Source organism: Nematolebias whitei, chromosome 13 (assembly GCF_014905685.2).
Source record: "Nematolebias whitei isolate Nwh7 chromosome 13, NemWhi1, whole genome shotgun sequence".
Taxonomy (NCBI): Eukaryota; Metazoa; Chordata; class Actinopteri; order Cyprinodontiformes; family Rivulidae; genus Nematolebias; species Nematolebias whitei.
This window is the reverse complement of record NC_056510.1, coordinates 1401630-1412933: the sequence shown is the minus strand read 5'-3', so window position 1 is coordinate 1412933 and position 11304 is coordinate 1401630. Positions and strand designations below refer to the sequence as shown.

The following is an 11304-nucleotide window of genomic DNA, read 5'->3' as shown; positions in this document are numbered from 1 at the left end:
TTTTTTGTTGTTATATACCTGGATGACTGAGAAAACAAACTTTGTGTATAAATCAGTGAGTTTTTGTGATATTGAGCTGAAATTTGGTGATTTTGTAGCTGAGAATGTTTCCCATCAAGTGCTGTATCAAAATCAAAAATCCAAGATGGCCACCAACGCTACTTTTAAATGGCTTTAACTCAGCCATTGTTACACATAGAGAGCTGAAATTTGACGAGGCTGCAGCTGAGAACGTTCCCTATCACATACTGAATTCAAATCAAAAATCCAAGATGGCCACTTTAGCTAAAAAGGAAAAATTGCTATAACTCCACCATTTTTAGAGCTTTTCAGCTGAAATTTGGTATAGTGGTAGCTGAGAGCGAATCCCAACACAGTACTGTCAAATGAAATTTTTTAATCGGCAGTAGCCTAGCAGTCCCCGTCAAAGTTTCTCCAGGAACTTTCTAATTTGTATTGTATTTCCTTTGCTGTTTGTTACTTGTTTTTGTGTGTTTCAGTTTCCTCTGTGCCATGAGTCAGCTGTACACGGTCAGTTCTGGCCCTTCAGTTCCTGTCCCACCCACTCTCACTTGTTTCCAGTCGTCATCATGCCAGGTGTTAGATGTTCAGCATTAATCAGTGGAGGACTGTTGGTTTTCAATTCACAATCCTCTGGGTTTTTTTTTTTTTTAGCTCCTCGAGTCAGTCTGCATTTTTGGGTCCCATCTACCCGAAACTGTGATATGTTTTGAACTGGATACCTTTCCTGATGCAAGCTGGGCTCGAACCAGCAACCTCAGGATTATAGGAACACACCATTGACCATTTAGCCACCAATGACCCTTCCATCAAGTTCTAGCTCAATATCTGTTAAATTACCTGTGCTATAGCATTGTTTGTGTTAGCTAATGTCGATTAGCTGTGGCGGCCATGTTGACTTGGGTTGACTCCAAAAGTTTATGATTTGTAGCTGTTTCACTAGAATCCATGCAGTGGTCCATGAGATATCACAGACACAGACAAAAATCCTTATCACTATAAATAGCAGAGACTTGAGTCATTCTCCACAGCTGGTATTACCAGAGCGTCATCATCATACACCTCGATGACGAGGCGTGGGGGCTCCTCCTGGATGAACTGCAGGTCTCCGCTCAGCAGCAGCCGGCCCATTGGCAGACACTGGTTCCACATGGGGCTGAGGGTCTGGCTGATGATCTGGCAACACAAGGACAGACAGCAGATCAGACGCAGGCCAAAGCTGCTCAGGGGGCCCAAACCTGCCGAGATCGGGTTAAGGTTGGGCTGTGCTTCATTTATCATTTCATTCACCTAGACTTACATTTGTGGTTTGGCTGTGTGAGAGGAATGTGACTCGAGCAAACGGGTCCGACAGGCCTGTGGTGTCGGCAGCGATCAAACCACGAGCCTGGTACATGTGGCAGCGCAGCTGGAAGTGATGGTGCTCTAAAGACACAAACATCAAGCAGGTTGTCCAATACTCTGATACAGTGAGGAAGACCCTGACATTAACCAGCGTTTCCTGATCACAAGAGAGAAAAATCATGTTGACAGTAGAAAATACTTTAGAGAAGCTGTTGCGAGAATGATGTGGAGGCCGAGGGCTTGACTCTCAACTACGTGGAGTAACCAAAGATCATATACCCAGATTTGTATTGTGCAAGGTTGGAGGCAGTCACAAAGACTGGCAGTCTCATGGAGACAACACCCCCAACCCCCATCCATTCTCACCCCCACCTCTAATGAACAAACAACCCCTTACCCCCTCTCTGACTGAGGCCCCAAGTTATTGGTCAAGTGCCAAAAAATCTAAAGGAAGAAGAACAAAAAGACACACAAGTTGAAGGATGATCGGCAGCGATAGAGATAAAGTGATAGCGGAAGTGAGTCATGAGGTTTGAGAGATTTGTGATATTTAGCATGTTTGGGTCCAGGACAGGGCTATTCAACTGGTGGCCCAGAAGCCAAATCAGTTCTGCACACCAGTGGGTTCATTTTTAAATAAAGCTAGATTTTAAACCATAAAACAAGCATAATTAATCACAATAACTGCAGGATTTCCAGCCCCTGAGCGCTTGGCTTTCAGTAAATGTGACCCCCTGAGCAATTTAGTGGAATGGCCCTGTAGTTTAGTGTGCTTAGGTTAGTCAGCTTGAGTGTGTTTGAGCCGAAACATTGAGGTTGTTTTTGAATGTGAAGTTGTAGCTTCAGTTTGAGGTAGGGGACGGAGCCGCAGACCCAGAAACCTTTGCAGAGAGTGGTGAAGGCTGCACAGAAGATGTTGAGTCAGTCTCCCCACCATCACAGACATCTACACCTCCAGATGCAGGAAGAGGGCTACCTGCATCATGAAGGACCACACTCACCCAGCACACACACTTTTTGCCCCACTCCCCTCAGGAAGGAGGTTGAGGAGCATTAAGTGTAGAACCACTAGACTGAGGAACAGCTTCTACCCTGAGGCTGTTAGACTCATGAATCTCTAACCAGGATAATCACTGGGAAAAACCATATCATGTTGCTGCTGATCTGTTTCATGTTGCTGCTGATCTGTTTCATGTTGCTACTGATCTGTTTCATGTTGCTGCTGATCTGTTTCATGTTGCTACTGATCTGTTTCATGTTGATGTGTTCATGCGTGCTCATCTGCTCACACAGACGCATGTTCGTGCTGCTGTTCAACGTAATGTTTTTATGCTGTTAGTGCTTAGTGTATATTTAGTTGATGTTTTTCTTAGTTCATATCTTAGATGTTGTTACTGTTTTTATTTTACATTTTATTGTTGGATGTAACTGGGACCCTGTGGACATAATTTAGCTTCACCACGTGTACCACATGTGGTAGAATGACATTAAAGAATCTCTGACTGAAATGGACGGAGCTGGGGAGTCCAAACCTTCTCAGAGAGAAGAGGCAAAGATGAAAAAGAAAAGACTAATTAGAAACGGGAGGAATTTGACGATCAAGTGGGAGATCCATTATTTGTTTTTGATAACATTTCAATATTCAGTGGCTTCAGTTCTAACTAGAGTTTTTTTCGTCACTCTCCCTTTGCTGCTGATGGACTTTAAAAGAAGCATGAAAAGTGTACGTGATGATAAAAAGTGTTTCCTCACCGGAGCAGACCAGATGTGACGGGGGACTGCTGGCGTCAGCGCCCTCTGTGTCCGCTTTGAATCCTGCAGGCAGATTGTCCAACATGTGGCCCGAGTCCGAACAAGATCCGAACCAAAGATAAACATCCAGCTTGGCTTGGAGTGACAGCCCTGCAACACGCTTTCCTGGAGCCTGCACACACACACGTGCACAGATGTAGTTTCCACCAGTCGGCCCCAGGCACGGACCAGTTTCCATGTTTACCACTCTGCTAAAACATCCAAACACTGAATTTTCTCATCATCATATTCATACAGTTTCAATGCCTTGGAATAAAAGGCCTCTAAAGCAGTTTTGGTGTTGCCTCCTTATCACATGGACCCCCCCGGCCTGTTCTTCAGAGTTGTGAGTTGCAGCTGGCGGGGGAATTCCCTCCATGTTTACAGGCGTTACAGTTGGTTGTACATTTGATCCAGCAGATAATCCAGTCAGTCATGACCAGAGGAGTGACGCCGGTCTCTTTCTTTAAACGGAACAATGTTTTAGAATAAATGTTCACAACAAGTTCAAGAGTTAGCACGTTAGCTGCTTTTACAGCTGCAGGCTAACTCCGCTAATTAAGAACTGAATTCAGTTTGTCAGAAAGTTAACATTACTTATCAAAGAGCCGACCAGCAGATATGTTATAAATAAACTATAAATAAGACAATTTTATTGGTCACTAATTCATTTCAATTGTTTTTTAAATTTATTCTCAGTAGTTGTGTTTAAACTTCAGCCTCGATCTTAAATATCATCATAAATAAAAATGTTATCAACAAAATCTGCTCTGCGTTTAAGATGAAATTGTGACCGTCAGCAGGTTGTTCTCTGAGTCTCATTATTTAGTTGCATCAAAATTAAAACTTTAAGTACATTTTTTATGTACTTATATTTCTATTGTACCTGTAGAATAATCTTTAAGCAATATATATAAAGTTATTTAGGCAGTAAAAGGTGTCATGTAATGGCTGTTTTGTTTTAAAATAATCATTTTGTGAAACAGAGACTTTTGCTGCCGCCACATGTTGGACAGAGCTGCGTGTGACACCACAACATGTGGGAATGGCTGGGGGTCCAACCTGGGACTTTTGGGTCCCAGGTTGGCTGCCTTGCCTCTACCCCATTTCTATCTGAACATGTGATTCCTGACCTGCCATTGTGTATCTATTCCTACCAAACCCAGCCGGTCGAAGCAGATGGTCCTCTTGTCCTGATCCTGGTTCTGCTAAAGGTTTCTTCCTCATGAGGGAGTTTTTCTTTCCACTGTCGCCTTCATGCTTGTTCAAGATGAGAGTTCAGTGATGGAGTTAAACTCAAAGCTGCTCCTCAGATAAATAATGTTCATTATTATTTTATAGATGAATGTTTCTGTTAATTATTATTTTATATTTGAATGTTTCTGTTAAATTATTATTTTATACATGAATGTTTCTGTTCAATTATTATTTTATACATGAATGTTTCTGTTCAGTCCCTGAGATGAGTCTGTTCTGACTTGGAGATTTAAAAATGAATTGAACTGAATTGGATGTGTGTGTGTGTGTGTGTGCGTGCGTGCGTGCGTGCGTGCGTGTGCGTGTGTGTGCGTGCGTGCGCGTACCTTCAGAAACAACGTTACGATCTTGCCACAGAGAAGTCCTCTGGACTCTGGGCTGCTGGAGTACAACAGGTCTCTGGTTCGAACCCTGGCGTAAGCGATGCGCTTGTTGTTGCTTAGCAACCAGACAAACGTGTCCGGCACCGTGTGCTGGGGCTGCACCACAAGGACACAAGCAAGTTATAAACAGGAGTTAGGAATCAGATGGTGCACACGTGAACACTTCGGGCGTTTCCTGCACCTCCTCAACCAGGAAGCGTAGTTTCTGCGTCAGTTTCGTGGCTTCTTGCAGCATCTCTTTCACTCCTGCAGTTTTTCTTCTTCTCTTCTCCAGGGAGTTTACCTCTGTGATCAGACTCTCCTGCAACACAAACACAAATGAATGCACGGTGGGTTTTTACCATCAGCTTTGCTACACATGCACACGTTCACAGGACGTTACTGACAACTTCTCAGCTGTTTCCAACTCCAATCTTATCTAAACCTTTAAGATCTCCTTCAGGTTTTACTAAAGTGCTTGAAACTGATAATTGCACAACACAGACTTCTTGAGTCCACCCAGAAACACAAGGAATTCAAAACCTTAACCACTGTCAAAATCTGTGACTTTTTAAATGTATTTGATTTGAAATGTTTGTGTCTTTGATGACTTGTGACAAAAGGGTGTCAGCAAAGGTCAAAGGAAAGGTCCACAAGTTGTGAGAGCAGCTAAGTTGTATGGTTTGGAGACAGAGACATGGACAAAAAGACAGCAGACACAACTGGCAAATGACAGGAAAAGGTAGCAACCTGGTTGACATGATGCTGAGAAGGAAGGTACAGTTGTGCACAAAAGTTTTGAGAATGGCACAAATTTTGGTTTTCACTAAGTTTGTTACGTCAGTAGTTCTTCAGAACATTTTATCAGATGTTTATATGTACGATATTTATCTATATATCAGTTCTTGTGATGTATAAAATACAATTATGAGATGAGAAGATATCTGGATGCAGTTACAGAGGAAATGGGGTAGTTGGAGCGAAGACAGAGGATGCAAAGGACAGAGTGAGGACAGAGGATACAGAGAACAGAGTGAAGACAGAGGATGCAAAGGACATAGTGAGGACAGAGGATGCAGAGGACAGAGTGAGGACAGAGGATGCAGAGGACAGAGTGAGGACAGAGGATGCAGAGGACAGAGTGAGGACAGAGGATACAGAGGACAGAGTGAGATGGAGGTGGATGAGTCGCTGTGGTGACCCCTGAGGAAGGAACAACTACCAAAAGTCCACCACAGTCTTTGTGAAATAAATGAGTGAAATCAGCAGTCATGTTTTGTTGCCAACAATTCTGAGCCAGTTGTGGAACATTGAAGAAAGTCTTCATGAACATGGAGTCAGTCAAATAATCCCCAGATATACAGGTGCAGGTCATAAAACTAGAATATAATGAAAAAGTTGATCTATTTCAGTAATTCCATTCAAAAAGTGAAACTTGTATATCATACCATACCATTTTATTTATAGAGCACTTAAAACAGCTACAAGGCCAACCAAAGTGCTGTACAGACAGAACAACAGGTAACACACAAAGCAAAATACAAAATGAGGTAAATCAGAATATAGACATAAAAACGATGGAGATAATGACGACTAACCAGTGTGGAGCGTACGCTGGTTTTATATTCTATTAAATTATATTCATTCATTACACACAGACTGATATTTCAAATGTTTATTTCTTTTAATGTTGATGATTATAACTGACAACTAATGAAAACCCCAAATTCAGTATCTCAGAAAATTAGAATATTGTGAAAATGTTCAATATTGAAGACACCTGGTGCCACACCCTATTCAGCTGATTATCTCAAAACACCTGTAAAGGCCTTTAAATGGTCTCAGTCTAGTTCTGTAGCTACACAATCATGGAGAAGACTGCTAACTTGACAGTTGTCCAAAAGACGACCATTGACACCTTGCACAAGGAGGACAAGACACAAAAGGTCATTGCTAAAGAGACTGGCTGTTCATAGAGCTCTGTGTCCAAGTACATTAATAGAGGTGAAGGGAAGGAAAAGATGTGGTAGAAAAAAGTGCACAAGCAACAGGGATAACTGCACCCTGGAGAGGATGGTGCAACAAAACCCATTCCAAAATGTGGGGTAGATTCACAAAGAGTGGACTGCAGCTGGAGTCAGTGCTTCAAGAACCACCATGCACAGATGTATGCAAGACATGGGGTTCCGCTGTCACATTCCTTGTGTCAAGCCACACTTGAACAAGAGACGGTGTCAGAAGCGTCTCACCTGGGACTGCTGCTGAGTGGTCCAAAGTAATGTTCTGTGGTGAAAGTACATTTTACATTTCCTTTGGAAATCAAAGTCCCAGAGTCTGGAGGAAGAGGAGAGGCACAGAACCCACGTTGCTTGAGGTCCAGTGTCAAGTCTCCACAGACAGTGATGGTTTGGGGGCCATGTCATCTGCTGGTGTTGGTCCACAGTGTTTTCTGAGGTCCAAGGTCAACACAGCATCTACCAGGAAGTTTTAGAGACTTCCTGCTTCCTGCTGCTGACCAACTTTATGGAGATGCAGATTTCATTTTCCAACAGGACTTGGCACCTGCACACAGTGCCTAAGCTACCAGTACCTGGTTTAAGGACCATGGTAACCCAGTTCTTAACTGGCCAGCAAACTCTCCTGACCTTAACCCCATGGAAAATCTATGGAGTTTTGTGAAGAGGAAGATGTGATACACCAGAGCCAACAATTCAGAAGAGCTGAAGGCCACTATCAGAGCAACCTGGACTCTCAGAACATCTGAGCAGTTCCACAGACTGATCCACTCCATGCCACGATGCATTGATGCAGTAATCCAGACAAAAGGAGCAACAACTAAGTATTGATGCTGAACATGCTCATACTTTTCATGTTCATACTTTAAAGTTGGCCAACATTTCTAAAAATCGTATTTTTTGTTGGTCTTAAGTAATTTTCTAATTTTCTGAGATACTGAATTTGGGCTTTGCGTTAGTTGTCAGTTATAATCATGAACATTAAAAGAAATAAACATTTGAAATATACAACACTTGTAAACTACAGAAGAATCAGAGGAACGTTCATGTTTTCAGTTGTGAGTTCGTGTGACTGTCCCACCAGCTCCTGTCTGCACATCGTCAGGCGCTTCTTGTCGAGCTGCGTCATGTAGCTTTGCTTGAGTTCAGCCTTCAGCTTGGCCTCTGCAGCTGCGATAAAGTCCCTGCAGGACACACGACAGACGGTCAACAAGCTGCTCTCTGCTCACTATCACTTTATTCAGGGTTCTTTTGAAGGTATGGCATGGCAAGACTCACATGTTGTGTGTCATTCAAAGAAGACAAAATTAGATTTCTTTTTGTTTCAACTGTCTTTACTTTGTGTTTTCAATAAAAGTTACTTCGGGAGGGTTAAAAGAAAAAAAAACTGAAACAGGAATCAGCTGCTTCCCTTATAGATCATGAGTTTATGAGGATTTTACATGTCCCGTCAGACTGCGTGATGAAAGGGTGCAACTTTGTTTTCGTGTTTGTTTCTGTAAAGTGGCTGCAGCCAGCTGACCTCAGAGCGTCTGCTGAGGAGCCGCTGGCCGAGGCTGTTCCAACATACAAACAACTGTTCCAGAAAAAACAATGAAGACAGGTCGATTATAGAGACAGAAACGCTTCTCTTCTGAGTATGAAACATCCCTGAGAAAAAGACTACAGCGCGATAAACGTCTTCTTTCTTCTTGAAGCAGAACCGGACTTTTAGGGTGTTGCATGTTTGGGCTGAGGCAGATATTACAATCTGTATCTGGCAGTGTTGTGTTTCTCTTCTTAAAGAGTAGTGTGATACTGTTCAGCTTTTAATCATGACACAATTTCAGCCTGATCCAAAGAACACTGTTGGAACCCAAATGTCCCACATTCACATTTAGTGGACAACTTCTACCTTTTATTTTAGAACAAGGTGTCCACCATAGTTATCACATGCACTGAGACTAATTTTAGTTTTTGTCCACAGGACACGTGGCACAGTGGCTCAGTTGGTAGAGCTGTTGCCTCTCAACAAGAAGGTTGCCAGTTCAAATCCCATCCGGGGACCTTTCTGGGTGGTGTCTGCATGTTCTCTCCGTGCTGAGGGGTTTTTCTCCAGGTGCTCCAGTTTCCTCCCACAGACCAAAAACATGCATGTTAGGCTGACTGGTAACTCTAAACTGTCCCTAGGTGAGAGAGAATGATTGTTTGTCTCGTTTGTCTCTATGTGTCCCTGTGATGGACTGGAGACCTGTCCAGGGTACCCCCCCTCCTCACAGTAACTGCTGCATATGGGCACCAGTGACCCGCATGACCCAAAAAGGAAGAAGCAGGTCAATATGAAGGATGGATGTGACACTTTTCCTCTAATCTAAAAAGCATGCATCAGGAGACTTTTCCACTAAATTTTGCTTGTTGGTGGTTGTACAGTGGTGAAGTGGTTAGCACCTTTCTCTTGTTTGCTGGTTGGAGTGTGTGTACTGGAGGGGGCAGTCCTCATTGGTTCTTATCAGGGCTAAGGTTTGGACTTTGTGTTGGGAGCTCTCGCTCCCTGAATGACTCCCGTTGTGGAGGTCTTAAATAATCTTTGGACAGTAATTAATAAACAGTGATCATTTTTAAACAACTAAACGTTGCACGTCAGATAAACTGGTTGACCACATCAAATATATTGATGTTTTTTAGCTGTTGGTTCCACTGGTACAGTCGTCCCTTGTTTATTGCGGGGGTTACGTTCCTCTAGGGAAGGTAGCGAGGGACTACTGTACTTATGTACCTGGGCGGCTGTGGCTGAGCGGTTAGAGCAGTCATCCTCCAATGCAAGAGTTGGGGGTTCTAATCCACCAGCAGTCAGATACTGAAGTGTCCATGGGCAAGACACTGAACCCCTCAGTGCCTCTGATGTGTGTCCCATCAGTGTGTGAATGTGCTAAAGCTCTGATTAGTCTTTGTAGAGATCTAGTAGAGATCTAGTAGAGATCTAGTAAAGTGCTGTGTTAATGAGGCCCAGGTTGTTGTAAAGAGCTTTGAGTGTCTTGATGAGACAGAAAGGAGCTGTATAGGTACAGTCCATTTACCTGGTTCAAGGTTCCAAGAATGGGGGGGATACTTTCTAAAGGAGTGGAGTGAGGCTCGTGGTTATTACCTGGCATCTGAAGCAAAGTCTCTGAGGGCAGCTCTGAGAGTCGACTCAGCTGCTGAGTCCAACTTCGTGTGAAGCTTGGCTGCACTGCTCACTCCCTCCTCCTGCAGAACACAAACAAACAAACAAACAGCTCATCAAAGTGGGTTGTTCAAATCTGGATCCCACAAACACAAGCTGAGCTCTGGAAAAGTTGGGACTTGACGTCAAATGTGAATAAAAGCAGAATAATCTGGTTTGCATCGTGTTCCAGAGCAACGCAGTGAACATGAAATGTTGAAACGGTTTTATTAAGGTTTAAAAAGGCTGTGAGATGAAAATGAAACGAGATCAATCCTGCGTTCAGCCCAAGCTCCAGCAAAGCTACAAGTTTATTGACTTTATGCACAAACGATGACACGACTTTACACACAATACGTTTCCATTTTAGAAACCCGTCCTAAGAGGAGACGTTATGTCCAGACACCGTCTGTCCATCTGTCTGTAGAGTCCTCGTGGGTCAAGATTTAGCTGAAGTGATTTTAAGGTCACAGGGTCAAAGGTCAAAGGTGACCTCTTAATGAAAGCTTATCTACTGTCTACTCCAACCTGCCAGCCCAGCATCATGTGAATGTCAAACCCTTTGTCCTCCATGAGACGTCCACAGTAAGATGTCCTCAGACTCTGTCTCCATGCTGGATCTTATCATGTTCAGACCACTTCCGATAAAGAACTGTTGAGGGGTTCTGGTTCTGGTGAAGTCCACCTCTCTGCTCTTCAGATGGTCTGGGTCAGCTGCTGGTCTCTAACAGGTGAGTTCATCACCTGAAGCTGCAGGTTCGTGTTTGTCCATATCCATGCTCCACAGAACAACACAGGAAGTCCTTCTAACTGTTCAACTCCTCGTCTTTTCTTCACACAGGACAATAAAATTAATCCTGCACCAAAATAAACTAATGTTTCTGTCTGCACCTGTTTAGAACTTAATTGATGTTATTTTTATATTTTCTGTTATTTTTTATATCTTGTGTGATTCCTTGTGTCTGTTCCTTTGTACTGAAACTCTGGCACAACAATTTCCTGCAGGATCCATAAAGTTCTTCTTATCTTAACTGTCCATCAATTTCAAAATGACCTCATCCTTTCTGACAGCACGGCCCAATTTAAACATTTAATATTGTTACTGTGTTCTGCTGTGAATAAAGTTTATGTTGATGATCTTTAAAAATGATTGTATTCAGGTTTTATTCACATTTTAAACACTTCCCAACATGTTATGGAATTGAGGTTGTAACAACTCACAGTGTGGGTGGGTGTGTGCGTGCATGTGTGTGTGCATGTGTGCGTGCATGTGTGCGTGTGTGCGTGCGCGTGTGTGCGCGTGTGTGTGCACGTGTGTGTGAGAGAGTGCGTG

At 43.1% G+C, this 11304-nt stretch overlaps 1 protein-coding gene across 1 annotated transcript in view; it reads right to left on the bottom strand.

Annotated features, from left to right (window-relative positions):
* Positions 1-11304, bottom strand: part of fer1l6 (fer-1 like family member 6) — a 101165-nt gene that overhangs the window by 70562 nt on the left and 19299 nt on the right. The window contains exons 16-22 of the mRNA XM_037687125.1: positions 9915-10015; positions 7872-7974; positions 4978-5097; positions 4740-4892; positions 3118-3289; positions 1322-1446; positions 1063-1197 (exon numbers count right to left, since the gene is read on the bottom strand). Coding sequence (XP_037543053.1) covers positions 1063-1197; positions 1322-1446; positions 3118-3289; positions 4740-4892; positions 4978-5097; positions 7872-7974; positions 9915-10015 — 909 coding nt within the window. The remainder of the gene's footprint in view (positions 1-1062; positions 1198-1321; positions 1447-3117; positions 3290-4739; positions 4893-4977; positions 5098-7871; positions 7975-9914; positions 10016-11304) is intronic.